Source organism: Hemiscyllium ocellatum, chromosome X (assembly GCF_020745735.1).
Source record: "Hemiscyllium ocellatum isolate sHemOce1 chromosome X, sHemOce1.pat.X.cur, whole genome shotgun sequence".
NCBI classification, from domain to species: domain Eukaryota; kingdom Metazoa; phylum Chordata; class Chondrichthyes; order Orectolobiformes; family Hemiscylliidae; genus Hemiscyllium; species Hemiscyllium ocellatum.
In genome coordinates, this window is record NC_083453.1 from 15,369,324 (window position 1) to 15,396,088 (window position 26,765).

At 44.7% G+C, this 26,765-nt stretch overlaps 1 protein-coding gene across 6 annotated transcripts in view; it reads left to right on the plus strand.

Annotated features, from left to right (window-relative positions):
* Positions 1-26,765, plus strand: part of LOC132805784 (tensin-1-like) — a 284,100-nt gene that overhangs the window by 217,472 nt on the left and 39,863 nt on the right. For all 6 annotated transcript variants that reach the window (XM_060821037.1, XM_060821039.1, XM_060821038.1 and 3 more), the window contains 5 exons: positions 14,379-14,439; positions 15,017-15,092; positions 19,816-19,945; positions 22,223-22,288; positions 22,688-22,804. In XM_060821037.1, the coding sequence (XP_060677020.1) occupies positions 14,379-14,439; positions 15,017-15,092; positions 19,816-19,945; positions 22,223-22,288; positions 22,688-22,804 (450 nt within the window). The remainder of the gene's footprint in view (positions 1-14,378; positions 14,440-15,016; positions 15,093-19,815; positions 19,946-22,222; positions 22,289-22,687; positions 22,805-26,765) is intronic.

Consider the following 26,765-nt stretch of genomic DNA (forward strand, 5'->3'; position numbering starts at 1 on the left):
GTTTTCCCTGGAGCGTCGGAGGCTGAGGGGTGACCTTATAGAGGTTTACAAAATTATGAGGGGCATGGATAGGATAAATAGACAAAATCTTTTCGCTGGGATCGGGGAGTCCAAAACTAGTGGGCATAGGTTTAGGGTGAGAGGGGAAAGATATAAAAGAGACCTAAGGGGCAACCTTTTCACGCAGAAGGTGGTACGTGTATGGAATGAGCTGACAGAAGAAGTGGTGGAGGCTGGTACAATTGCAACATTTAAGAGGCATTTGGATGGGTATATGAATAGGAAGGGTTTGGAGGGATATGGGCTGGGTGCTGGCAGGTGGGACTAGATTGGGTTGGGATATCTGGTCGGCATGGATGGGTTGGACTGAAGGGTCTGTTTCCATGCTGTACATCTCTATGACTCTATGACTCTAATAGCTACTGCGGATCCTTTATAAGTATGTACTGTCAGGCAGGGAGGAAGTTGTCGAGCGTGGGAGTTGTAGTTTACTAAGGAAGTTGAATCTCTTGTCAAAAGGAAGAAGAAGACTTATGTTAGGATGAGATGTGATGACTCAGTTAGGGTGCTTAAGAGTTACAAGTTAGCCAGAGAGAGAGCTAAAGAGAGAGCTAAGAAGAGCCACGTGGGGACATGAGAAGTCGTTGGTGGTTAGGATTAAGGAAAACCCTAAGGCTTTCTATTGGTATACCAGGAATAAAAGAATGACTAGAGTAAGATTAGGGCCAATCAAGGATAGTAGTGGGAAGTTGTGCATGGAGTCAGAGGAGATGGGGAAGTGCTAAATGAATACTTTTAGTCAGTATTCACACTAGAGAAAGACAATGTTGTTGAAGAAAACATGGAGATACAGGCTACTAGATTCAATGGGACTAAGGTTCACAAAGAGGAGGTGTTAGCAATCCTGGAAAGTGTAAAAATAGATAAGTCCCTGGGCCGGATGGGATTTTTCCTATAATTCTCTGGGAAGCCAGGGAGGAGATTGCCGAGCCTTTGGCTTTGATCTTTGTTGTCATTGTCTACAGGAATAGTGCCAGAAGACTGGAGGATAGCAAATGTTGTTCTGTTGCTCAAGAAGGGGAGTAGAGACAACCCTGGTAATCATACACCAGTGAGCCTTACTTCGGCTGTGGGTAAAGTGTTGGAAAGAGTTATAAGGGGTAGGATTTCTAATCATCTAGAAAGGAATAAGTTGATTAGGGATAGTCAACACGGTTTTGTGAAGGGTAGGTTGTGGCTCACAAACCTTATTGAGTTCTTTGAGTAGGTGACTAAACAGGTGGATGAGGGTAAAGCGTTTGATGTGGTGTATATGGAGTTCAGTAAGGTGTTTGATAAAGTTCCCCATGGTAGGCTATTGCACAAAATACGGAGGCATGGGATTGACGGTGATTTAGTGGTTTGGATCGGAAATTGGCTAGCTGAAAGAAGACGGAGGGTGGTGGTTGATGGGAAATGTTAATCTTGGAGTTCAGTTCTTAATGGTGTACCACAAGGATCTGTTTTGGGTCCACTGCTGTTTGTCATTTTTATAAATGACCTGGATGAGGGCATAGAAGGATGGGTTAGTAAATTTACGGATGACACTCAGGTTGGTAGAGTTGTGGATAGTGACGAAAGATGTTGCAGGTTACAGAGAGACATAGATAAGCTGCAGAGAGGTGGCAAATGGGGTTTAATGTGGAAAAGTGTGAGATGGTTTACCTTGGAAGGAGGAACAGAAATGCAGAGTACTGGGCTAATGGTAAGATTCTTGATAGTGTAGATGAGCAGAGAGATCTCAGTGTCCAGGTACATAGATCCTTGAAAGTTGCCACCCAGTTTGATAGGGTTGTTAAGAAAGCATGTGGTGTGTTAGCTTTTTATTGGTAGGCGGATATTGGTAGAGGGATTGAGTTTTGGAACCATGAGGTCATGTTGCAGCTGTGCAAAACTCTGGTGCGGCTGCACTTGGAGTATTGCATACAGTTCTGGTCACTGCATTATAGGAAAGATGTGGAAGCTTTGGAATGAGTTTAGAGGAGATTTACTAGGATGTTGCCTGGTATGGAGGGAAGGTCTTATGAGGAAAGGCTGAGGGACTTGAGGCTGTTTTCGTTAGAGAGAAGAAAGTTGAGAGGTGACTTAATTGAGACATACAAGATAATCAGAGGATTAGATAGGGTGGACAGTGAGAGCCGTTTTCCTTGGATGGTGATGGCTAGCACAAGGGGTCATAACTTTAAATTGAGGGATGATAGATATAGGACAGATGTCAGAGGTAGTTTCTTTACTCAGAGAGTAGTAGGGGTGTGGGACGCACTGCCTGCAACAGTAGTAGACTCACCAACTTTAAGGGCATTTAAATGGTCATTGGATAAACATATGGATGAAAAGGGAATAGTGTAGGTTAGATGGGCTTCAGATTGGTTTCACAGGTCAATGCAACATCGAGGGCCAAAGGGCCTGTGCTGCGCTGGAATGTTCTACATTCTAAAAACTCTCAACCTTCTGAGAAAAAAAAATACTCCTAAATACTCTTCAGTAGGCAACTGATTACTTTTACACTGTGTCCTTTGGTGCTGGGCTCTCCCACAAGGAGAAATGTCTTTTCAATATCTGATTTAGATCAGCTCTCATTCTTCTACATTTTCGAGCCTACTCAAGCATTACTCAAAAGCATTCCTCAGCCCAGCAACCAGTCTCGTGATCCTTCAGAGCTCTCTGTGGAGCATGTATGTACTTCTTTGTGTAAGGAGACCAAAACTGCACACAGGACTTCACCAAGTGCTAAATAGCCTTTTTCTGCACTATAAACCATTATAGATTCAGTATCATTTTGGGCTCAAGTAGAGCTTTACTTCCTCCCTGGCTTATGTTTCCCTCAAGTCCCTTGCTTTGATCTGACATGCACAACCCTCTACAACCATCCTCAGTGAAGACATGATCACTAATGGTGGAGCAATTGCAATCGGCGATGCAAAAGAGGCTAGAATGGAAGGCCTCTGACCCTTGAGCCTCATTGTGTTGAACACAAGTCACAGCCTCCTATAGTGCGGCTAGTTCCTTTTTTGAGCCTCAGCCTTTCCTCCATGCTTTACTCCTGAGCTTGGCATTATTTGACCATTCTTTCTTGATTTAGCTCACTTTCTCTTTTATTTCCCATCCCCAAGGATTCTCGGTTTTATTTTATTTTTTATAAAGTCTGTGCAATTCTATTGAAGTATTTGATATTTTGTCTGAATTCAATGTCTCCGCTGTTTACAGTTGTCTCTTCCCATAGTCAGAGTGTGTAGAGTGTAGTCTCAAACTCCTGTGAAAACATGCCAGCAGGCCAAAAGTGTACAGCAGGGAGGCAAATGAGACTCCTTGCCCCAGCCAGTGTTAACATCGGCCCAAGCCACTTCGCGAGTAATTAGATCAGGAAATAGCTGAACTCTTCACACTGATCCAGCAGCAGAGAGATTCAGTGGGGCCATGAAACAGCTGCATGTTTGTCTGGAATCTAAATTCTCAGCTGGATACCAAACAGGCCCAGCTTTCACTTTCGACCTGACATTCATCAGAGTGTGATCAGGGTGTGATCTAAATCGGCCTCTGCAATGTGGAATTAGAATTTCCCTGCAAACACTCTGATTTGTGCAGTTGAGCCTCAGGAATGAAGGCAAGTTGCCATGGCGAGCTGTCCCAAATCCACATAAGTGTCAAAGATTTGCATTTTATGGTGCCTTTCAAAACCTCATAATGTCCCGAAGTACTTTATTGCCAATTAATTACTGTTTTGAAGTGTGCTTGCTGTTGCAGTAATGACATCTTAGCATCGCGGTTATGTTACTGGACTAGAAAGTAAGAGGTACAGGAATTCAGATCCCACTATGGCACATGGGGGAATACAGATTCAAATATTGCTGAGAAAAGGCATATTGTAATGAATATTTTTGTCTTGCATTTATCAAGACACTTTGCAAGGGGGAGAGACCAACATTTGTTTTTTTTTTCTTGCTCTTTTTTTTACACTACCGCCTAACTGCGGTAGTGCTTATTTTTTCCCCAGCACCCATGGTGTGTGTGTGCAGGTGTGAGACGCAGTGAGAGACACAAAGTGCACAAATCTTTATTCAATTTCCACCACCAGGAGGATAGGAAAACACCCAGGTGGCCTGTGACAAGCAATGCCCTTCACATCAAAGGGCAATGCTGTGTGATCAAACAGTGAAGGGGAGGTCAGGGACTAAATCAAAATAGAGTTGGAGGGGGAAATGATGCACTCCACTCCCTGCGGCACCCACCTCTCCCTGAACAACTCCAGGGTGTTGGTGGACACCGCGTGCTCCCTCTCCAAAGACACCCAGGCTCGAACGTAACAGCGGAAGAGGGGCAGGCAGTTGGCCCTAACGACCCCCTCCACGGCCCGCTGCCTGGACCTGTTTATGGCCAGTTTGGCCAGGCCCAGGAGGAGACCCACGAGGAGGTCTACCAACATTTGTACTGCATGAGAGGAGAATGCTGATTGGTTGACAAGTGAACTTGATTGATAGAAGTGTGGTTTGGCTATTGCTGATTAGCAGTTAACTGCCAAATCTGCCTCAGATCCTTTGCATATTTCCAATATGTATATGATACATTTGCTATACTAGCATCTACAGCTGCACGTAAGAATTTATATGTTCCATCCAGCATCAAATCCACGTTTGAAATGGATCAGTTTAAATGAATTCCCCTTCCTTGATGTCCTACTTGCAAAATCGGCTAGGGGCTGAGTACTACTCTAACTGCCAATCTACCTTCACTGATCGGTGTACACATTGGGATTCCTACAGTTGAATGCATGATAAGATTGACCTTAGTGGCAACCTCATAAATAGGGCCCGAGCCATTTGTTCACTGTGCAAGCTTGATGCTGAAATAGGGCGGATCAAAGCCATCCTGTTGACTAATGGTTCTTCTAATCAGGGCACTTCTTGCTGTAGATTGTGCAAAACTTATGAAAAGTCATAAGGCAGTCACTCTTGGTCTGGTAAAGTATCCAGTCTACTTCGGTAAAGTATCTCAAAGTTTTGAGCAACAGGTGAAGTACAGTAGGAACACGAATGGTGTTCACCATTGACAGGATGCTGCTGTCCAGGAAAAAGACATTCTCTGTCTCACAAATGAGCAATCTGGTATATGAATTTAAGTGCTGCTGTGATGCCAGATACGTAAGCCTTTCATGCTAAACATTGGCTGATTGTAGCAAATCACGTGTAACTTTAGCTGTTCACAACAAATGGGTACTGACCATGTTCAACCAGCCTGCTCTTGCAAAACTCGCAATGTAGTGTCTTAACATTAGATGTGATTTGCAATTGACCAACATTTACGAGATAAACTTGAGTGTATTGAAGAGTCATGTTCGCAACCATTTTAGGATTGTTGTTTGGGCTTGCAGTATGGTGCACTTGTGTACTGGAAACTACATATGTGAATGCACAAGGCCCTGTTGTTTGCATCTCTGGGGAGAAATGGAATTAACATTTCAAGTCTGGTATGACTGTTTCAGAATTGAGAGGTGTTGGAAAATAAGTTATTTTTTATACATTAATAGAGGCAGAGGCAAAGCAGGAGGGCAAATGGTATAGAGGCCCAGTGCAAAAGACACAGAGGTTATCAATGGTGGAGAAAGAAAAGAAAGATGTAAAAAGGATGTAGATTAAGACATGAAGGGGAGAGAATGAGTCTTTGCTACTAAGCGCAAAGTAAACACAAAATGGCTTTGGGGGGAAATGGAGAAAGAGACTAAGAAAAATGGCAAACAGACATAATGCAGTCGGTTTCTGAAGGTATTAAATTCAACATTGACCCTTCCAGGCTGTGAAGTGCCCAAGTGAAAAATGACATGTTGTTTGTTGAGCTTGCGCTGTGCTTCATAGGAACACGGTAGCAGGGCCAGGACAGAAATGTTAGCTTGAGAGCAAGGTGGGTTATTGAAATGGGAAGCAGCTGGGGGGCTGGGGCATTCCTACAGACAGAGCACAAAGCATTTACCCAGTCTGCATTTGGTCTAGCCGACATAAAGGACACCACATGGTAAGCAGGGAATGCAATAGACTAGATTGAAAGAAGTACAAATTTGGAAGGTGTGTTTGGGGCCATGGAGGGAGGTGGTGAATGGGCATGTGTTACACCTTCTGCAATTACATGGAAAAGTGCCACAGAGGAGTGAGGAATCATTAGGAGTGATAGAGGAGTGGGTCAGAGTGTTAAGGAGGGAATGGTCCCTGAAGAATTCTAATCATGGAGGGGAGGGGAAGATGTGTTTGGAGGTGGTGGAAATAGTGGTGATGATCCTTTGAATGTGGAAACTAATCGGGTGAAAAGTAAGGACAAGTGTACTGGGAAGGAGGTAAACAGGTGAGGGCAGATGGTTTGGACACAATTGTAGGCCCTGTCAATCACAATGCCAGGGAGTTGCTTGGTTGAAGGAAAGAAAGAGGATGTGTCCGAGGCAACCCAGTAGAAGGTGGCAGCATCAGAACAGACACAATGGCAATGGAGAAACTGGGAGAATGGAATGGAGTCCTCACAGAAAGCAGGGTGTGAGGTGGTGGAGTCGATGAGTTTTTAATGGATATTGATGGATACCTTATCCTGAGAAATGGAAACAATGAAGTCAAGGCAGGCAAGTGAAGAGTCAGAAATGGACCAGGTGAAAGTGAGAAAGGATAGAAATTGAAAGTGAAACTGATTAATTTTCCCAATTCCTTGAAATGACTGGACTATTGTTAAAAGCATAGCTGGTTCACTACGTGATGGAAGTTTGCTGTCCCTGCCCAGTCTCACCTACATGTAACACTAGACTCAGAACATTGTGTTTGACTCTTGGCTGCTGAATCCAAGAGAATGGCTCATCACCATCTTCTTAAGGACAACTAGGATGGGAAACAAATGCTGGACTTGTCAGCAATGCCCAACCTGTAGGTGAAGGAAAAATAACACTGACATAGGCCAAATTCTGGACATCCTATGCAATGGCTGGTAATGATTCCCCAAGGGCAATAAACTAACAAAATGTAGACTGAATCTTACTTTTTTTGGCTAAGTGGGAACTGCTTTGAGTTTTTTGAAAGGATTCTTGCCACAAGGCTGAGCAAGATTTCTCGTGTTAACCTTGCCCTATGACATCTCTGGCATCTGATTCTATCCACATCTTACCACATGCTGTTTCCAGAGCAACTCACAACTCACTGGATATTCACCAAAAGACAAGCATGTGCTATCTTTAAAAGGGACAGTGTGCTCCAGGCTGAGCATTGGCGCTCCAAAGTTGCCCTGTTTGGTCGTGGATGGAGTCTGATATGTCGAAGAAAGGTAAGATGGTGCCAAAATTCACTGACAGGGAACTGGAGGTCCTGCTTGAGGAAGTGGTGCAAAGGAGGAGTCATCTTTCCAGAGGAAGCAACTCCATCAGACCCTGGTGGTCTGATGCATGATTGGCACGTGGGTCACAGTCCAGAGGAATGACCAATAATGTCATGAGAAGGACAATGACTTTGGTTCTGCCGGGGTAAATGCCACACTTTTCTCTCTGCTATTTCGCACTTATTCTCTGCTACTGCACCCATCTCCTGCCAAGGCTCATGCTCTGCCACTCTCACTATTGCCCGCAACATCTTCCATCGTTCACTCTTGTTTAATCCTGCATGGCCTCAGCACTGTGTGCTCACTCCCTGTCTTTCGACCATCTACACCAGTACTAACAGCTGTTCCATCCACTTTCACCTCACTCATTCCTCCCTGTCATACCAGGAGAAGATAGCCTACAACAGTGCAGGAAGTGTGGTATCCAACATTCGATTCTCAGCCCTGTAAAGAGATAATCTTGACCTCGCAGGAGAAGACTGAGACTGCTTCTGTGGGTGTGCTGAAATATTTGTGTCCTGCCAACCAAGTACCACTTGCATTCCATTGCAACTCTCACAGTCACTGTTGGCATTCTCATTCATTGCATACCCTTTCTCATCACTGGCCTTGATGCCTTCTCTCTCTCTCTTTTGTCTTGCAGTTACCCCCCAGCATGTCTGCCATTACCATGGAGAGAGAGCTGCTTCCCTCAGAAGCAATCTCCTCGACCTCGGGGAGTGAGAGTACCGAGGCCTCAGAGGAAGCATCAGTAAAGTTGCCTTCTGTACCTCCCACCCCAGCTCAGTTACTGACACCTTGGTGGGAACATTAGGTTCACAAAGTGTGGGAGCATAATCTGGCGAGACCCTCATTGTGACAGGCTGGCTGAGGAAGAAATAGCTCAGGTCGCTGGCACTTGGAAGACTGCCAGAGACCAGGCACCTGCTCAGCCCAAGACAGGAGAGCACCCTGTGATGTCAACCATCAGGAACATTGTCCATTTGCACTGGGAGGAACAGGGGCAGTAGACAAGTTTGTGTGACACAATGATCCTCATTGCCAAGAGGCTACGGCAGTGCAGTGAGTTATGTGAGCATCTGGTTGCCTCTGGACAGTTTGGATTCTGTCGATCAGAACCAGGTCCAATACCCTCAGGGTCTGATGGAGAGATGCACAAACCTGCCCTCCCATCACTACAGCTAATGGTCACCAGGGCTGAAAGCATGGCAACAGGGTGGGGAAGCAGGCTCACACACACTTCCTCAACTGAGACAGGGAAGTGCCAGATGGCACCTAGCCAGCAGAGCAACCATACACAGGTACCACTCAGAGAAGTCCAGAGGTGGCTGGACCCTTCACCTCCATCCTGTCTTACCTCCTTCAACCCTTGGAAGTTGTAGTCTCTGCCAAGAGGACCTTTAGCATGTCAAGGCTGTCCAGACTCAAACGCCCCAACGTCACCCAGCCAAACCTCCAGGGCCAACAGGCTCCACCCCAGCTGTGTAACCAGGGACTACACTGAGACATACTGGGGAGAGAGAAAGAAGGAAACCTATTGATGGTACTTTGGTGACACAGGTGACAATGCTTGGTACATTATTTGTCATGTGTCTATAAAGAAACCTAGTTGGACCTTGCATCTGTTATTTTGACTTTCTATAATATTCTTGAATGTAACTGTGTCAGCATGATGCCTAACCCCATGCTCACACATGATGTACGATGAATTGATGTCTGTGTTGAGGCTCTGCTGCAACATGTGGAAGCAAGAGGAACCAGGCATATAAAGAGCAATGGGTTCTGCTGAGACAATTGCCCCTCATACTGTAATGTCCCTATTCTTTGCCTGGCCTCTGTGTCCAAAGGTGTTGGTGTGAATGAAGTGGCCAGTGATGTCTAAGGGTACCTGGCAAACAGGGAGCAATGCACTAGGATGGCCAAGAGATTGTGGACTTATAGGTCTGTGTGTCCTATGCTGTGTATAATTTTCTTAGCCTCTAAAGGGCCCTGACATTGGTAGGTACTGCAGTCCCCTCCCTCACAGGCCGAGTCACTTATCATGCCCACTTCGGGTGTGGTCCCATTGCACACTTTTGATTTCCAGCACAATGGAAGGTGCTAGTGAGTACATCTCTGCCAGTGGCTTCCAGCCTCCACATTTGTGTGTCTGTGAGGTCATCAACTTTCAAATCCCTTTCTTCATAGATTTTCCTGTGATCTCCCAAAGTCCCCACCCAATCTATCTACATGAGTCTTCGCCAACTCACCTCTGCTAACTCCCTGCCCCCATAGCCTATGAGGTAATCGTGCCCCATGTGGTTCATACAGTGTCCCGTCCCAAGGCCGGATACTCATGACCCCCACCTCAACTATATATATTCCCACCCTTGCTAATACTGTTGTCTCTTTCACAATTGTCATTCTCCCTCACCCCCTCTCCTAAAATAAAATTCTGCAGCCCCAATCCTAAAGATTAGGTTCCCAAGTCTCACGCCTGTGATAGCAATCGCCCTTTCCTCCCCCGACATCCCTTCCCTTGGTTTCTGTGGATCCATCCATCACACTGACCATGACCCACTGCCTTGATCAACCTAACCAGAGAGCCCCAGACAAAAAATGCCCAATTCCCTGACTGGTGGCTTGAAATTCAGCCTGGCCTAACCCTGACTGGTTGCTATGGAGCCACACATTGAGACCCATTCCCCAGACTGCAGAAGCAGAGATTATCTGACCAGGAACACCTCAATCAGTTGCTTGACAAGTATCCATGGGCTGATATTGGTGACTGTCTTTGATGTACTTTGCTCGACCTCTCTGACTGATGGATGCCTCCATGGACTTCAGTGTCGACCATTGTCCTAAGACTTCAGATATGTTTGCTGCACATAGTGTGAGTTTGCCACATACGTTGCTGGTAATTGTGCAGGTGTGTGATCGATGCAACACACTGGTGTATACACCCCTTTGACTGAGGACTGCTGACAGCAAAGCAAGCTGCCTGGCTATGTGACTGTGCTAATTGACGAGACATAGCCTGGACACTGCGAGCTTGCAGGTAGGCACCAAGCAAGCAAGCATTAAAAAAGAAACAAACGTGCAGCCATGAGATGCAACCTGTCCAGTCTGTGAGCGAAGTGCCTGTCCATGTGTACAAAGTGTACTTGCTGTAGCCTTTCAATACTAGTTGCCAGTGCACCTTGCAATGTGGGCCTATGCTTCTTAAGCATCCTGCAAGCATATCAGTGAGGTGGCATGACGATCACAAAGGGTGGCAAATGTCAGATGCAATGTCTCTGGACAAGGGGTGCACATGGCTGGTGCCCATGGATCAAACCCTGAGATGCTATTTAATGCTGAGCAACATGAAGGCTCACAGCCAGCAATGAGCTGAAGCCATTAGGTACCCACTGTGACTTCCATGTCAAGATTTCTTGACATCTAGCTTGTTTAGCAGATTTGGTAAGATACGGAAGCTCAATATTAATGAGGTGAATTGTGCCATTAACAAGATGTTTAACAAACAAACTACCTTAATTAGCAACTCACTGCTGCCTAGCAAGAAACTAATCTCACCACTCATCAAAAGCATAAAAAATGCAGCAAGATTCTCCTGACATTGAGACAGGTCTCACTGGATGTCTTATCCGATTCTACCACTAATCTCGCCATATACCATGTTGCTCAGATGCCAATGAGGTTCCATCTGTAGTTGTCAGTTTCACTCATGAGAGATTTCTGTTTGACTCCATAAGGAAATCAAAGGATAGCCATCACCAAGTAAACATAGCTAACCCACAAAGTCACTGTCGCTTCACGTTTTCCTCTCTCCTGAACTTCTAAAATTTCCTCATAAAGGACTGAAATATACTCACAAATTGTAAAGCAACCTGTTGGGTTAGATGTAAGTAAGACTGAAAACAGGATTGTCAGTCATATGGCCTTGATAATGGGAATGCATGTGAACTATTTCACTGAGGAGCATCCTGCACTTACTCCTTTCAATCCTCATAGAGTCATTACAATAAAGCAGGAAGCCATTCGATCCGTTGCTTCTAGGCCAACATTCCTTCTAAATCAAAGTTTCAAATGGTTCTTGTTTTGGCTTTGGACCTGTGCTAACATTTACTCCAGCAGTTATCACGTCATTTGTTGGACTACAGGCAGACTTTGTGTGTTTAATGTTTCACTCACATTTTGCTCTTGATGCAGTTAACCCCTTAGTTACGCAGCCCATGGGTAAAGTTCTCCCTGTCCAAAAACAACATACAATAAGGATTTTCCATTTTCCAAGACTCTGTCCTGAACAATTTTGTTCTAATTGTATTTATTCATATTTAATCTGCTTGTTTGCACAATTTCATCCCACGCCCCACCTCTTCACATTCTCTTCCATTAGCTCTCTGCTAAAGACACTGACTCCATTGGTTCCTCATACAATTGACTGATTGCCCAAGTTAACTTTGCAATGAGTGTCAGTGTGCTTTTTGACCATCGTACAGGGTGAGTGAGGCTGACTTGTTAAGCTCAAACTTGTAGCATGTAGTTGGCTTGTCTCAAAGAAAGGGAAATCTGGTTGATGTTCTTCTCTCTGAACTCCAGAAAGTTGCAAGAGCCCATACTGTCATCTTAGCCAACAACAACAACTTGCAATTATCAAACAGAACTTGGTACTGAGCCAAGAAAGGAGACGTTAGGGACAGATGATCTAAAGCTTGATCAAACAGGCTATTTTAAGCAAGGTTTGAAAGGGGGATAGAAAAGTGAAGAGGTTTAGGGAAGAAAGTAATGTTCTCACCACACAGGTATCATGTAATAACCATCTCCAATAGATAAGAATCCTAACTTTCTCCTCTCAATGTTCAGTGACATTGCCATTGCTGAATCTGTAACTGTCAACATCCTGCAGGTTACCATTGAGCAGAAACTCAACTGGACTGTATTGTTGCTGCAAGAGTAGGTCAGAGGCTAGGAGTTCTGTGGTGAGCAACTCACTTTCTGTCTCCTCAAAGTCTGTTCACCATCGACAAGGCAAAAGTCAGGAATGTTAGGAATACTCCCCACTGCTCCAACAACACTCAAGAAACCTGACATCATCTAGGACAAAGTGGCGCACTTGATTGCCACCACTTTCACCACCTTAAACAGTCACTGCCACTACAAAAAGTAGCAGCATTGTCTATCATCTACAAGATGAAATTAAAAATCACATAACACCAGGTTATAGTCAAACTTGACTTCATCAGATGAAGGATCAGTGCTCTGAAAGCTAGTGCTTCCAAATAAACCTGTTGGACTATAACCTGGTGTTGCATGATTTTTAATTTTGTCTACCCCAGTCCAACACTGGCACCTCCAAATGCAATGCAACAACTCACCAACTTTCCTTTCACAGCATCTTCCAAATCTGTGACCTCCTCCATTTAAAGGTCAAGAACAGCAGATGGATAGAATACCATCACCTGCAAGTTCCCCTCCAAGTTACTCACCATTCTGACTTGGAACTACATCACAATTCCTTCAGGGTCACTGAGGCAAAAATGCTGGAACTCTATCCCTGATAACACTATGAAGTCAAGGGCTCCCACTCTCATCTCACATCTGGAATTCACCTCTTTTGTCTATGTTTGGACTAAGACTGTAATAAGGTCAGGACCTGAATGGCCCTGGTGGAACCCAAACTGAGCATCAGCGAGTAGGTTATTGCTAAGCATGTGTTGCTTGATAGCACTGTTGATAACACCTTCCATCACTTTACTGATGATTGAGAATAGACTGATGAAGTATTGGCCAACCTGCTGTGCTTTGACCAGCAACACATTTGCAGCTGTGATCTCCAGCATCTGCAGACCTCATTTTTTACTCGAAGTATTGGCCAAGTTGGATTTGTCCTGCTTTTGGTGTACAGCACATAATTGGCAGCTTGTCAAGCAGATGTCAGTGTATTGAGGATGGAAGATGAGAGTTGAATAGTGTGGCACGGGAAAAACACAACTGGTCAAGCAGCATTCGAGGAGCAGGGGAGTCAATGTTTCGGGCATAAGCCCTTCATTAGGAATGAGACCTCATTCCTAGTGAAGGGCTTATGCCTGAAGTGTTGACTCTCCTGCTCCTCGGATGCTGCCTGACCAGCTGTGTTTTTCCAGCACCACACTCTTCGGCTCTGATTTCCAGCATCTGCAGTCCTCACTTTCTCCGAATGGAATATAAGAGGTGATCCAGAGGTGCATGTTTAGAGGTACCAAAGGCGTGGATAAGAGTTTCAACTGCAGATGAAGTGAGCTAGGGCATTTTTTGTCTAGAAAGGAGAAGACTGAGCAATGACCTAACAGAGGCTTTTAAGGTTGTGAAAGGGTTTAAAAGGGTGGACATAGAGAAGATGTTTCCAGCTTTGCATGAGACCACACTAGGTCAATATCAATATTAAAATAGTCACTAAATAAATCCAACAGGGAATTCAGGAGAAGCCTGTTTAGTCACAGAATGATGACTGTGTGGAATTCCTACAGGGAATGGTTGAGGTGAATGGCAAAGATACATTTAAGGGGAAGCTTGGTAAACACATAAAGGAGAAATGAATTGAAGGATATGGTGATGAAGTGAGATGATGAGGCTTGTGTGGAGCACAGCACCAGCATACTCTGGTTGAACTGAATGGCCCACTTCTGTGTTGTTGATGTTTTCTGTAAAGAGGGAACCAGGGGAGGAGCTTCCAGTGTTCCATATTAACTCTTAAGGTCAGCAATGGGTTTGTCTGAATTTTATCTTGAGCAACATTTGTATAGTCACTCCTACCTGGGGAAGCATCCATTAATAACTCTGACTGCTGGCAACCCCAGGCTAATGTGTGTCAAGTCAGGGTGAGCAGAGTCCCTCATATCCTCTCCCTTGTGTTTTGTGCAGTAGCCTCTGGAATTGCCCCAAATTCTTTCCTATCTGTTGATTGTTCTGCTATTCTTTGAAGTCGAAATGTTGACTCTGTTTGACCACATGGAAATGAATGGATTTCTGCTTAATTACAGGATACCACCCATTTCTGAAGATTTATCAGTCTATGCAACTTGTCTACACATCAGGAATCTAGTAAGTGGCTTACTGTTGTTTGTTTATTTGCTCTGCAGACAGGAAATGCCCAGAAATACGTTTCACTGAATAATGAGAAGACAATCAAGCGACCTCTTCTCAAAAAAAACACTTGCACAGATGTTTTCCTTGGTCTATATGTCAAATATATCTTAAATCTACCACAGCAGTCCCCATCATTCAGATTGTACACGGCAGTGATTCCAGCAAGCTGCTTATAGGTCCAAGATGCTTATGATTTTTTATGATATAGAGATGCCGGTGTTGGACTGGGGTGTACAAAGTTAAAAATCACACAAAATCAACAAAAGGACACATCCACCTGATGAAGGAGCGACGCTCCAAAAGCTAGTGCTTCCAGTTAAACCTGTTGGACTATAACCTGGTGTTGCGTGATTTTTAACTATGATTTTTTTAAGTTGAAACACAAAGGATTTAATCAGTTTCATGACTTGCTTGGCACTCTGTCAGGCAACACTGGTGCCAAGATGCCCTGTGTAGGTTTTCAGTCATGCACCCATGCATCTTTTGTATGAGCTTAACAACTCCTTGCTTCCTCATTCTCTCTGTTCTGCAGCAGTGTCCAAGGCCCTGGGTGTAAGAAGCTGTGCATCTCCATCGAGCCAGCCTTACTTCTGAAGGGAGACATCATGGTGAGTGCAGGATCAAGGACTGGTCGAAGAAGTGGTCAGTTGCGAGGGAGCAGTGTTAATCTGTAAACTGCTTTAATGTAGACCACATATGATGACACAATGTTTAAACTGATGCTCTTAATGTTTATCATTGTTATATTGCCTCTTATCAATGTTATCGAGATTCTTTCAATCATTATAATACAAGACAGGTTTAATATATGCCAGGAACCACTGTGAAACATATCTGGAATGCATGACCAAGACTTTAGCTTGAGGTGAACTGCTAATTCAGCCTCAGGCCCCAGCTGCATCAAGCTGGCAAGCGATAGGCGCAAATGAGACTGGAGGAGTTGTGGTCAATAGGTAAGTACTGGCAGAAGAAAGGGGTGGTCTGCAATTGATGCAAAAAAAAACTTACCTGGCTTTGTAACAGGCTCCTTTAAGCACTACTTATTAGGCTACTATAATTAACAGTAATTAAGCTCAGTGAATTCATGGTTGCAATAGGCTACCTAAACCTTCAGCCTTGATTACTATCGTCTGCACTGTGTTGTCCCTTCTCCCACCCAAACTTGAATTTCTTTACCCAAAAGGAAAGCCACGTACGCCAAGAGCAAGCTTCTCCCCCTGGAGTCCCACCCACATGTCACAGGGCTGATTGTCAATTTTAATTCCTCCAGACCCACCCCCAAGTTTCTGGTCAAAGCATGGAAAGACCACTTTGTTTTCTAAAGAGCTCCTGCAGTTTTTCTTTCCCCCAGCAGAGCCTTGCCTAACAAAGTAGTTGTTTGCCAAGGCTGCGCAAACTCCTAGTCTACAGAGTGCTTTCCATGCCTCTCTTGCTGGGGGACAGAAAATAGTGTCAGACACCAGGCATACTCCAGTTCATTGACTTCTTCGAATGCACCGAATCAAGTTTTGTGACTTGAGCCAAAACCCTGTCTACACACGGGGAGCAGTCCTTGACTATTCAGGTAGGTTTCTTAAAGGGAATGATTATTTTGGTTGCTGCTTAAAGGTTATGGGGATTTTTTTTAACAGTTGCATTCGCACTTGGTTAAATGCATTCGTTGGGTTTGCTAGACAGATTCTTTCCGTTGATGCCTGTGTTCTTTAATCTTTTCGCTGCTACTTAAATCTCCACATCCAAAGTTAGAGAGGAGAATGGGTATTCTTTAAAGGAGCTGTGAATACACTGCGTACCGGTACCCAATGCTGGCATTTATTAACTGCTCTGCATCTACCAGGCACATTGAAGGAGATCTGCTCTTCATTCTCCCTGTTTCTTAACAAAATTTGTCATCGGGTTGTACTCCTTGGGTGAAGCCTGATTTAGGCTCTATCGAGACAGGACACACTGTCGGAGGTGCTAAGGGAGCACCACACTGTTGGAGAATCAGTTCACAGACAGCACTTCTCTCTCAAATGAACGATAGTGAGGGAGCACTGCACTGTTGGAAAATCAGAACTGAAAGATTACAACACTGTCAGAGGAGCAGTACTGAGAGATTGCTGCACTGTTAGTGGATCAGTTGTGAGGCATTAACTGCTGTGTCAAAGGGTGAATATTGAGGGAGCACTGCACAGTTGGAGGGCAGCACTGAGGGAATACTGCACTTGCAGAGGGGCAATACTGTATGAGTGCCATTGAGTACTGAGATTCTGCTGCACTGTTTCAGTTGCCATCCTTCAGATAAGACATCAAACCAGGAACATATCTGCCTTCTAAGGTGAATGTAAAAGATCCCACTATGCAATTCAAAGAAGAGCAAGGGAATTCTCTCTGGTCTTCAGACATTTAACCTTCAATCAACATCACTGAAATAGATGATCAGGTTATTGTCACATTGCTGTTTGGAGCTTGCTGTGGAGCTTCCAAACTGGCTGTCGTGCTTCCTTCATTACAACAATGACTACACTTCAAGGGGTACTACATTGGCTATAAAATGCTTCGGGATACTCTGGGGTACAAGAGCAATGCAAGTCTGTTTTTCTAGTTGAATATAGAAACTATTATCACTGTTATCTAGGAAACAGTCATGATTCCTTCATTATGTGACATTCCCGATTGAAATTTCGGTAGAGGAAGGAACAGTAGATAGGTGGACCTTAGGAGAACTGGGACACTTGGAAAAAATATCAAAACAGTTGAGATTATAGGACTACTGGTCCTGTCCTACTTTACCTCCAAGATGGTACAATTGTTCCCAATTTACTTTTTGTCATGTTTGATGGGCCACATGAGAACTCCATGAAAATCTCAAGAGTGCTGTTATTTCACCTCCTGACGTGCAAATGAAAGGTACCCTGACAGACTGCACTGATTTGGGAGCAGTATTGACCTCCATGTCTCTGTTGTGCCATGGACCCACATTCCTCTGCTCAGTACAACCGACCTGATGATAATGAGCTGCAGTGCTTAAAGGGTTGCTGCTGCACCATTGGATTTGATGCTTCCCAGCTGGGGGTTGAAGTTGTTCAAGTGCATTTTTCACATGCCATTGGCTACTCAAATGGACGAGGGCCTCCAGTGGCAGAGTTTGCCGAGGCCGGTCCATTAACTTACTGGTACAAGGTAAGAACCAGGGCAATCTTGATCTCCTGTTGTTCTCGTACAGTTAAAGCACATGTAATCCACACTACCACAAGTAAATGTTATCCCACCCAATTTGTCTGTTGAGGAACCTGTCCACAAAAGTATTCCTTGACCTCGGATTATTAAGGAAATTACACTTTTGATAAAATACTTGGGCCAAGCTCAAGCTCAGACCACTCAAGATCAGCCATGAATGCACTGGATAGTGAAGAAAACTCATGGGCCATATCGACTGCCCCTGCTTCTATCTCTTGTGTTCTTGTGAGGCTGCAAAGTTTCAAATTTGGTTTGCACCAGTTGAACTGATGAGACAAAGGGCAAACTCAAATTCTGTTTGATCTGATTCTCTTGCTGTTACACAGGTACCTTACTGCCTGTATTTATGGCCTTCAAACTTCTCTGGATGGAAGACCCTCTGTAAATACATACACATTCTGAGGAACCCAACTCCTCCATCCTAACTTTGAAAAGGCAAGACTGGATTTTCCATGTGGGCAGGGTTGGAAAAGAGGAGTTGGGGCTATTTCCAGATCTCAACCCTCAGAGGACAGGGTGGAAAGGTTGCTCATTGGTACTTTTATGGGAGTGCTCAATGAATTGCCCTGGAGACCAAATAAGGACACTGGGTGGGATTGTGAAGCTGGAGAAGCCAATCAGAGGTCTTCCAGCTTGAGAGGAGCAGTGGAAGGTAAGTAAGGGAGAGGGTGTTTCCACATGGAGCTATCCCTTTCTCCTATAATTTAAAATCTTGAAATAAAAAATCCCTTCAGCAACCAGGCCACCATTATGGTGGGAGGAATGTCCCTCTACAAAGTGGCCTCTGGCTGCTCCAGCACCCAGGCAGGCAAGGTAGGGCGTATAGGCCTGCCAGGAATGCTGGCGCCTAGTGGTGTGAGAAACCGGGGGCCAATGGGTAAATTCCAGCCAACTTCCTTTAATTGACCTTAATTAGGCCTTTAACAACCTGAATTGGTTCCCTGCCCATGGGGGTTCGTAGCCCTTCCAGCCACAAACCCACCTCACAAACATTGAAACTGACATGCTAGCATTTCCAGGCTCTGCCCCTCAGTTCCCATCCTCTCAGCAGCTGGACTGCAGTGGTTCAAGAAGACAGCTCACTTCTCAAGGGCAACTAGGGATGGGCAATTAATGCTGGTCCAGCCAGTGGTGCCCACATCACACAAATGAATAAAAAGGAAGCTGGGGCTGAAGCATTGAACCCACAGTCTCCATTCACCAGGTAAAATGGGGCAATCACTGGTAACCCATAGATTTCCTTCTTGATCAGTGGACAGAAACAATACTAGTCTGTCAAGAATGATAGATGACTTGAGGAATGCAGAATGCTTGGCACATGGACAGTTCGATCTTCTCCTACATGTCAGTCTTGCACACTCAAATTTTCCACCAATTGACTGCACGTGGGCAGTTGATCTAGTGCAGTGAGGTCAGGATGTCAGAGAGACAGAAATGAGGCTTTCTGGAATCCCTTTTGTACCACAGGAGAAGTCATAGCATCGTTCCAGCGCACGAGGAAGCCATTTGGTCTACCAATTCTATGGCAACACCAGGCTGAATAACCCATGTCTTTTATGGCCTGGGAAAGTCATTTCTTTACCTTTCTTCCATATACTTCTGCTCTCATATCTGACACAGAATGTTTCAACTGAGGAATGCTCGAGAGAATTAGCGGTGTTTGCAGAAGAATTTGTATTCCTTGAACTCGTCGTGGCAAGTTTGGTGTGGCTTTACCCCGGCCATAGAATGGCAATGGGAGCATGGTGCAGTTAGAATCAGGACCCTCACCAGAAATCAGTGCATTGCGAGTCAGGTGCGTTGACCTTTGTCCCCTTTCTTTCAACAACACTTCCATCAAATGAGTCTGGGGGAAGCAGCACTTCTGTAGTAGTGCTTCTGGAAAGTTTACCCTGCAGTTTGTTGCAAGTCACCAACCACAGATGATCAAGTTGCATTCTCTCCATGGTATTTAAATGCAGACCTCCGAGAGGTGAGCTCAGGTCCCTGAGATTCAGAGATCAGTGTCACATCATCAGGGATCCCCAGCCATATTTACAATTGTATCTATTGGTAATACCCAGTCAGTGGCTCAGTCTTAGACATGTTCTTCCATCTTTCCCTTTTCAGGTGAAATGTTACCATAAGCAATACAAAAACCCGGAGCGTGACGTTGTTTTCCGAGTACAGTTCCATACTTGTGCTATCCATGGCACCCAGCTCTGGTTTGGAAAGGATGAACTGGATGATGCTTACGGAGGTCAGTGGGATTTTTCAGGAACAGTAGTATCCCTAGTCTTGTGGAGCAAAACCTGAAATGCTCCATGATCAGCCCCATCGTTATGTTTAATGTCTCACAAACTAAGGATCAAATTGATCTTGAATCAAAAGGAAAGGTCTGCCCATTTTCAAGAACCCTTCCTCCTTTTATCTTACCTTATCTGGTAAGACATTCCCTGGGGTTCCTCCCAGCATTTAATATGCCGGCCTGTTTGATTTTCTGGGGTCCAAATTGCAGAAAATAGTTTAGTTTAGCATAGTCAGATTCTATCGCCAATGGCTGAAGGGCTCCATTCTAGAATTGCTGTGCCACAGATACTATCAGGGCTCTTCTCAGAAGTTTTAATCAACACATTTCTGTTCTAACAGGTGGCAGGGTGCATTTCCAAGAACAGCAAAGACAATTGATTCCCCCTAGCATTCATTACTGTGCGTACAGAGTTCCTGGGGCCTAAAGACCTCTGGGAATCTCATCCCAGTTGAGTGCTGCCAAGAGTTGCATTCAGGCCTTGAGAGAGCAAGATTCTTGGAGTAGGCCCATTCACACAGGGGTGAGATGCAGGTGAACTGAGGCAGAGAATGGAATGGGATGGGGTTGAGAAAGAATCCAGGTAAAATGGCAGATTTCTACTCCCCAATCTAGAGATTTGCCAATTAAGTTCCTACCGGAGCCCTGACGAGATTTTCAGGGGCACTTTTGCACTGAGGAAGTGCAAAGTCTCAGCCTGGATTAGATTGGTGGCAGACCATGGGGAATGAATGCACACACATATTGCCTTGGTGCCATCATCTGAAATATCTATTTGGCTGAGTGGTCGCAGTTTGTTGATCCAAACCCTCATTCCTGGACTTGACTACATGTCAGGTTGCCATCCTAACCCAGTTCACCTTCAATATTAAACCTAAAGCCAAATTTTCATCTGTCTTGTTGGCTGTACACTATTTGAAAAAGAGTTTTCCCTCAAACAGCGCTGCCAAAAATTCCTTTTAACTCACCTGTGTTTGAGAGATCTTGCTGCGCGCACAATGGCTGCTGCTTTACCTGCATAGCAATGGACACTACTCTTCAAAGTAATTCATTGTGCATGAAGCGTTTTAGGACATTTCTAGAGAGAAGTTATTATGTGCTTTAGAATTGCAAGTGGTTATTGAAAGTTTTCTGAGAGAGTGCTCTATTGGTTAAGTGATTTTCCAAGGATGAGATATGAAAGCCAGATTTTGCCTGCCTGTTCTGTTTGGGGGAACTCTTAAGACCCCATTGCATTTAATTTAAGAAGCAAAAGGAATTCTCAAGGTGTCTTGGCCAATGGTCTTCCCTCATTCAACATCAAAAACATATTATTAACTGACCCATTGCTGTGGGCATCTTGCTGTGCGCAGAATGGCTGCTGCATTTGCCTATAAAGTAACTGCTCCTGCATTTCAAAGTGATCCATTGCATAGAAGCGCTAAAGGCTGTGAAATAGTGCATTATAATCCCAGGCTTAAAGTGGTGTTTTGCTCTGTGACATCAATTGCAGTTGACCACAACAAGTCAGTTAGGATTAAGGCCGTTTCCACAAATTAGTGCTGTTAACACTTCAGCACAGTTGCTCAGGAAGGAAGTAGACTGAAACAGCGGAGCTTTCCCGTCTGGGCTGGAGTCACAGAAAGAAACCAGTTCTGTAAAACAAAACAGACATTTAATAAAAGCCAATATATTTTCTATTCAACCTGTTCGAGAATGTAAGTACACACATCTGGAGGAGGTAGGACTTAAACCTAGGTCTCCTGGCTCAAAGGTAGGGACACTACCACTGTACTACACAAATCTGATGAAAGCAGTTATATTCCATTCCTAGATACAAGACAGTTGCAGCAATCTTAGAACGGAGAGCACAAAGAGCTTTTAAATCCACAAAATGAAAGCTACATTCTGTGAAAATAAACCTTCCAATGATTAGAATATGTGTATATTCTTGCTCTGTTCATTGCCTGTCTCTCATTTGTCTCACCAAATGCTTTAAACTGTGTGTATACTTACTCATGTCAATGTAATGGAGCCCAGCAAAGTGTCTGTAGTCTACTTGAGCATAGAATACACAGACCACAGGGTTGAGGATTAGGTGAAAAGTATATTATATAACAAGAGGGAGCGGTTTGTCAAGTTTACTTCATGTTTAGTGAGAATGCTACTTCAGATCTTCAGTGACTCAATAACATGGTGATTGCACCAGAACTATCAGTGGTGGTGACTCTTTTTCTGCTCTCTTCTTAGACGACAGATTTCCACGAGACGCTGCAGTGGAGTTTCTTTTCTCTTCAGGTCCAGAAAAAACAAAAGGTAAGCAATTCATTACCACTGGACACTTGGAAACAAGATATCCTCATGCACTTTGTATAGTATAATCTGCCTGCACTGCAAGCAAAACAAAACTTGTCACTGTACCAAGTACATGTGACAATACTGAATCAATTCAAAGAGAGAATTGCTGTCAATCTGCAAAGCAAACAGAAATGTTGTGAAAGTGCAAATGTAAAAACCTTTCTTTTTTGCATGTGCTCCCTTTGTCAGAACTGAGTATAGATGCCATATTATAGCTGGATCTCTTCATTGAATCTCAGTTAATGGACAGATCTCTCCTGGTCAGTCAATGTTATTGTGGGCGATAGATCTAGCAGCTGGGAGACTTGACAAGAACATATTAATGGAATACATCATACCTTCTCTCCTCATCTATAGATGGAGACCATTTGAAGAATGACTCTACTGTGACTGTAGATTACAACACATCTGATCCTACCGTCAGATGGGATTCTTACGAGAACTTCAACCTTCACCATGAGGATGGCTTGGAAGGTATCAGAATGGGATTCAGAGTTTGTTTGTTGCTGTCTTCCTGTTGTATTATCAAGTTCATCATTAAGCTTGATTCAACAGCAACAAAACTTGATATTTATAAAACACTTTTAACATAATGCAATGCCTCATTCACTGAAACATTATGAAACAGTGTATGACACTGAGCCACATGAAGTGGCAGAGGTTGTGGGTTGGGAAGGGTCTGTCGAAGGAGCTTTGGCAAGTTGCTGTAGTGCACTTCGTAGAAGGCACACACTGCTGCCACTATGCATCGTTGGTGGAGTGAGTGTGGCGATGGACGGAGTGGCAATCAAGTGGGCTGTTTTATCCTGGATGGTATAGGCCTCTTGAGTGTCATTGGAGCTGCATTCATCCAGGCAAGTGGGGTGTATATCTTTACACTCCTGACTTGTGCATTGTAGATGGCGGACAGGCTTGAAAGAGACGGGAGGTGAGTTACCTTCCACAGAATTCCTAGCGCCTGAAAGTGTTTATGTGGCTAGTCCAGTTGAGTTTCTGGTCAGTGGCAACCTCCAGAATCTTAATTAGCTAGTTTCCCTAATTAAGAGAATTGACACAATACAACAGGCGCTTAGGGCGGCATAGTGGCTCAATGGTTAGCACTGCTGCCTCACAGCACCAGGGACTGGGTTTGATTTCAGCCTTGGATGACTGTCTGTGTGGAGTTTGCATGTTCTCCCCCATGTCTGCATGGGTTTCCCCCGGGCTGTTGTCCAGTTTCCCCCACAGTCCAAAGATGTGCAGGTTAGGTGGATTGGCCATGCTAAATTGCCGTTGTGTCCAGGGATGTGCAGGACACGAGGATTAGCTATGGGAAGAACATGATGGAGGCAGAGGTTATGTTCTAAAGTTTGTGGAACTCCATACTGAGTCAAGAAAGCTCTTGAATCCCCAGGTGGAAGATAAATTGTTCGGACAGGCGCTAATGAGACTCTTGTAGCACACTGGTAGTTTTCTTTTTAATCCATTTACGGGATGTGGGCGTCACTGGCTAGGCAGCATTTATTACTCGTCCCTAATTGCCCAGAGAACAGTTAAGAGTCAACCACATTGCTGTAGGTCTGGAGTCACATGTAGGCTAGACCAGGTAAAAATGGCAGTTTCCTTCCCTAAAGGGCACGAGTGAGCCAGATAGATGTTTCTGACAATCAACAATGGATTCATGGTCAACCTCCCCTATCTCTGAACCAAGAGGTCCAGGTTCAAATCTTACCTGCTCCAGAAGTGTGTAATAAAATTCTGAACAGGTTGATTGGGAAATATCTATAACAGTAAAAAGTGAGGTCTGCAGATGCTGGAGATCACAGCTGAAAATGTGTTGCTGGTTAAAGCACAGCAGGTTAGGCAACAACACGACGGCTGGAGGAGGAGCGCCTCATCTTCCGCCTGGGAACCCTCCAACCACAAGGAATGAACTCAGATTTCTCCAGTTTCCTCATTTCCTCTCCCCCCACCTTGTCTCAGTCGGTTCCCTCAACTCAGCACCGCCCTCCTAACCTGCAATCCTCTTCCTGACCTCTCCGCCCCCACCCCACTCCGGCCTATCACCCTCACCTTGACCTCCTTCCACCTATCACATATCCATCGCCCCTCCCCCAAGTCCCTCCTCCCTACCTTTTATCTTAGCCTGCCTGGCACCCTCTCCTCATTCCTGATGAAGGGCTCTGGCCCGAAACGTCGAATTTCCTGTTCATTAGATGCTGCCTAACCTGCTGTGCTTTAACCAGCAACACATTTTCAGCAAATATCTATAACAGGCATTTTTAAGCCAGGTATAGGCATTCCACTGAGCTAACGCAACCCCGTAATTTGTTTCTTGCTGCTGTGAGAATACACGAAACAGTATGTGCAGAACCTCCCAGCAGCTGTGTGGCAATACGGCCACACGGTTTAGAGAAAGTATTGCTCAGGACCCATCAAAACAACCAAGCAGAATGAATAAAAACCTCATGGAATTCAAGACCCTGGTGACATCACAAACCTACAGGATCGTTTCAGTTGGTGCATCCTCCACATACCTCGGTTTTTATCAATGCCATCAAATAAAGAGATATACCGTGAGTGAATCCAGTCTTCCACTGACTATTTGGACCAAAGTTACCCTCTTCCTATGCCCCTTCACCACCCCCCTCTCTGCTTCTACTGCTCCTGAACTTGCTTTGTGTCCTAATCTGATTGGCACGAGGTTAGAGGTGGGGAGGAAAAGAATTGCACAGAAACAAGTCGTGCCCCTGTAAAGAATGGTGTTGTTGCAATCGTCTAATCTTCCAAAACCCTGCAGTTCTGGGAGCAGCTGAGCTCAATCAGGCTGAATATATGGAAGTGCCTGAGAATTAGTTCATGTCACAGAGCCAAGGCACGTCTGGAAAGGCTGCTTCACAGCCCAAACTGTGCAAGCAAATCGTTTTCATTCTAAGCTGCCAGCCTGTGAAAAGCCCTCAATCTTAGCTGTGAGGAGCTGGCGATATCACTGCAGACAAATTAAAAAGGCACTGTCATTGCACTGAATAATACAGGGAATGCTTTATAACAGTAGCATGTTTTGCCAAGGGTTAGTCAGTTGCAGATCAGACGAGTCCAAAGTTACAGCCTCCATTAAAACGAACAGAGTACTTCTAGGTTGGAAAGTTCTCCTTGTCATCCCTGAACACCAACTGTACTGCCTTTATCATAAATAAACATTTTAAGATGCTTCACAGAAACATTATAAAACACAGTTTGACACCAAGCCACAGAGGAAATATTAAATCATATGACCAAAAGATTGATTAAAGAGGTAGGTTTTAAGAATAGAATCCCTACAGTGTGGAAACAGGCCCTTTGGCCCAACCACACCAACCCTCTGAAGGGTCACCCAACCAGACTCATTCCCCTACCGGATTATTCTACATTTACCCCTGATGAATACATCTAACCTACACATCCCTGAACACAATGGGCAATTTAGCATGGCCAATTCACCTAACCTGCACATCTTTGGGCAGTGAGAGGCAACTGGGAGAATGTACAAATTCCACACGAGGCTGGAATTGAACCTGGGATCCTAGTGCTGTGAGGCAGCAGTGCTAACCACTGAGCCACCATAACACCCCTAAGATTCTTAAAAGAAGAGAATGAGGTACAGAGGTGGAGAGGTGTAGGCAGAATGTTCCAGAGCTTAAAGCCCAGGCAGATGATGGTGCAGCCACCAGTGGTGGAGTGATTAAAATCAGGGTTGTTAAAGGAGTCAGAATTAGAGGAGCACAGCTATCTCACAAGGCTATGAGGCTGGAGGAGATAGGGAGGGATTTGAAAGCAAGGGTGAGATTTTTAATATCAAAATATTGCTTGACTGGTTACTATTGTAGGTCAATGAGCACACGGTGGGGTGGGGGGGGGGGGGAGGGTAGGGGAATGGGACTTCCTGTGTGTTGAAACATGGGCAGTGGAGCTTTGGATGACCTCAACATTTTGGAGGATTGAATATGGGAGGCCAGCCAGGAGCATGTTGGAAGTGTCAGCTCTGGAGGTAACAAAGGCATAGCTGAGTCATAAAGTCATAGAGATGTACAGCACAGAAATGGACCTTTCAGTCCAACCCGTCCATGCCAACCAGATATCCTAAATCAATCTAGTCCTATTTGCCAGCATTTGGCCCATATCTCTCTAAGTCCTTCCTATTCACAGATGCCTTTTAAATGCTGTAATTGTACCAGCCTCCACCACTTTCTCTGGCAGCTCATTCCATACACGCACCACCCTCTGTGTGAAGACGTTTCTCCTTAGGTTCCTTTGAAATTTTTCCCCTCTCACCCTAAACCTACACCCTGTAGTTCTGGACTCCCCCACTCCAGGGAGAAGACCTTGTCTATTTATCCTATCCATTCTCCTCATGATTTTATAAACCTCTATAAGGTCACCCCTCAGCCTCTGATGCTCTGGGAAAACAGCCCCAATC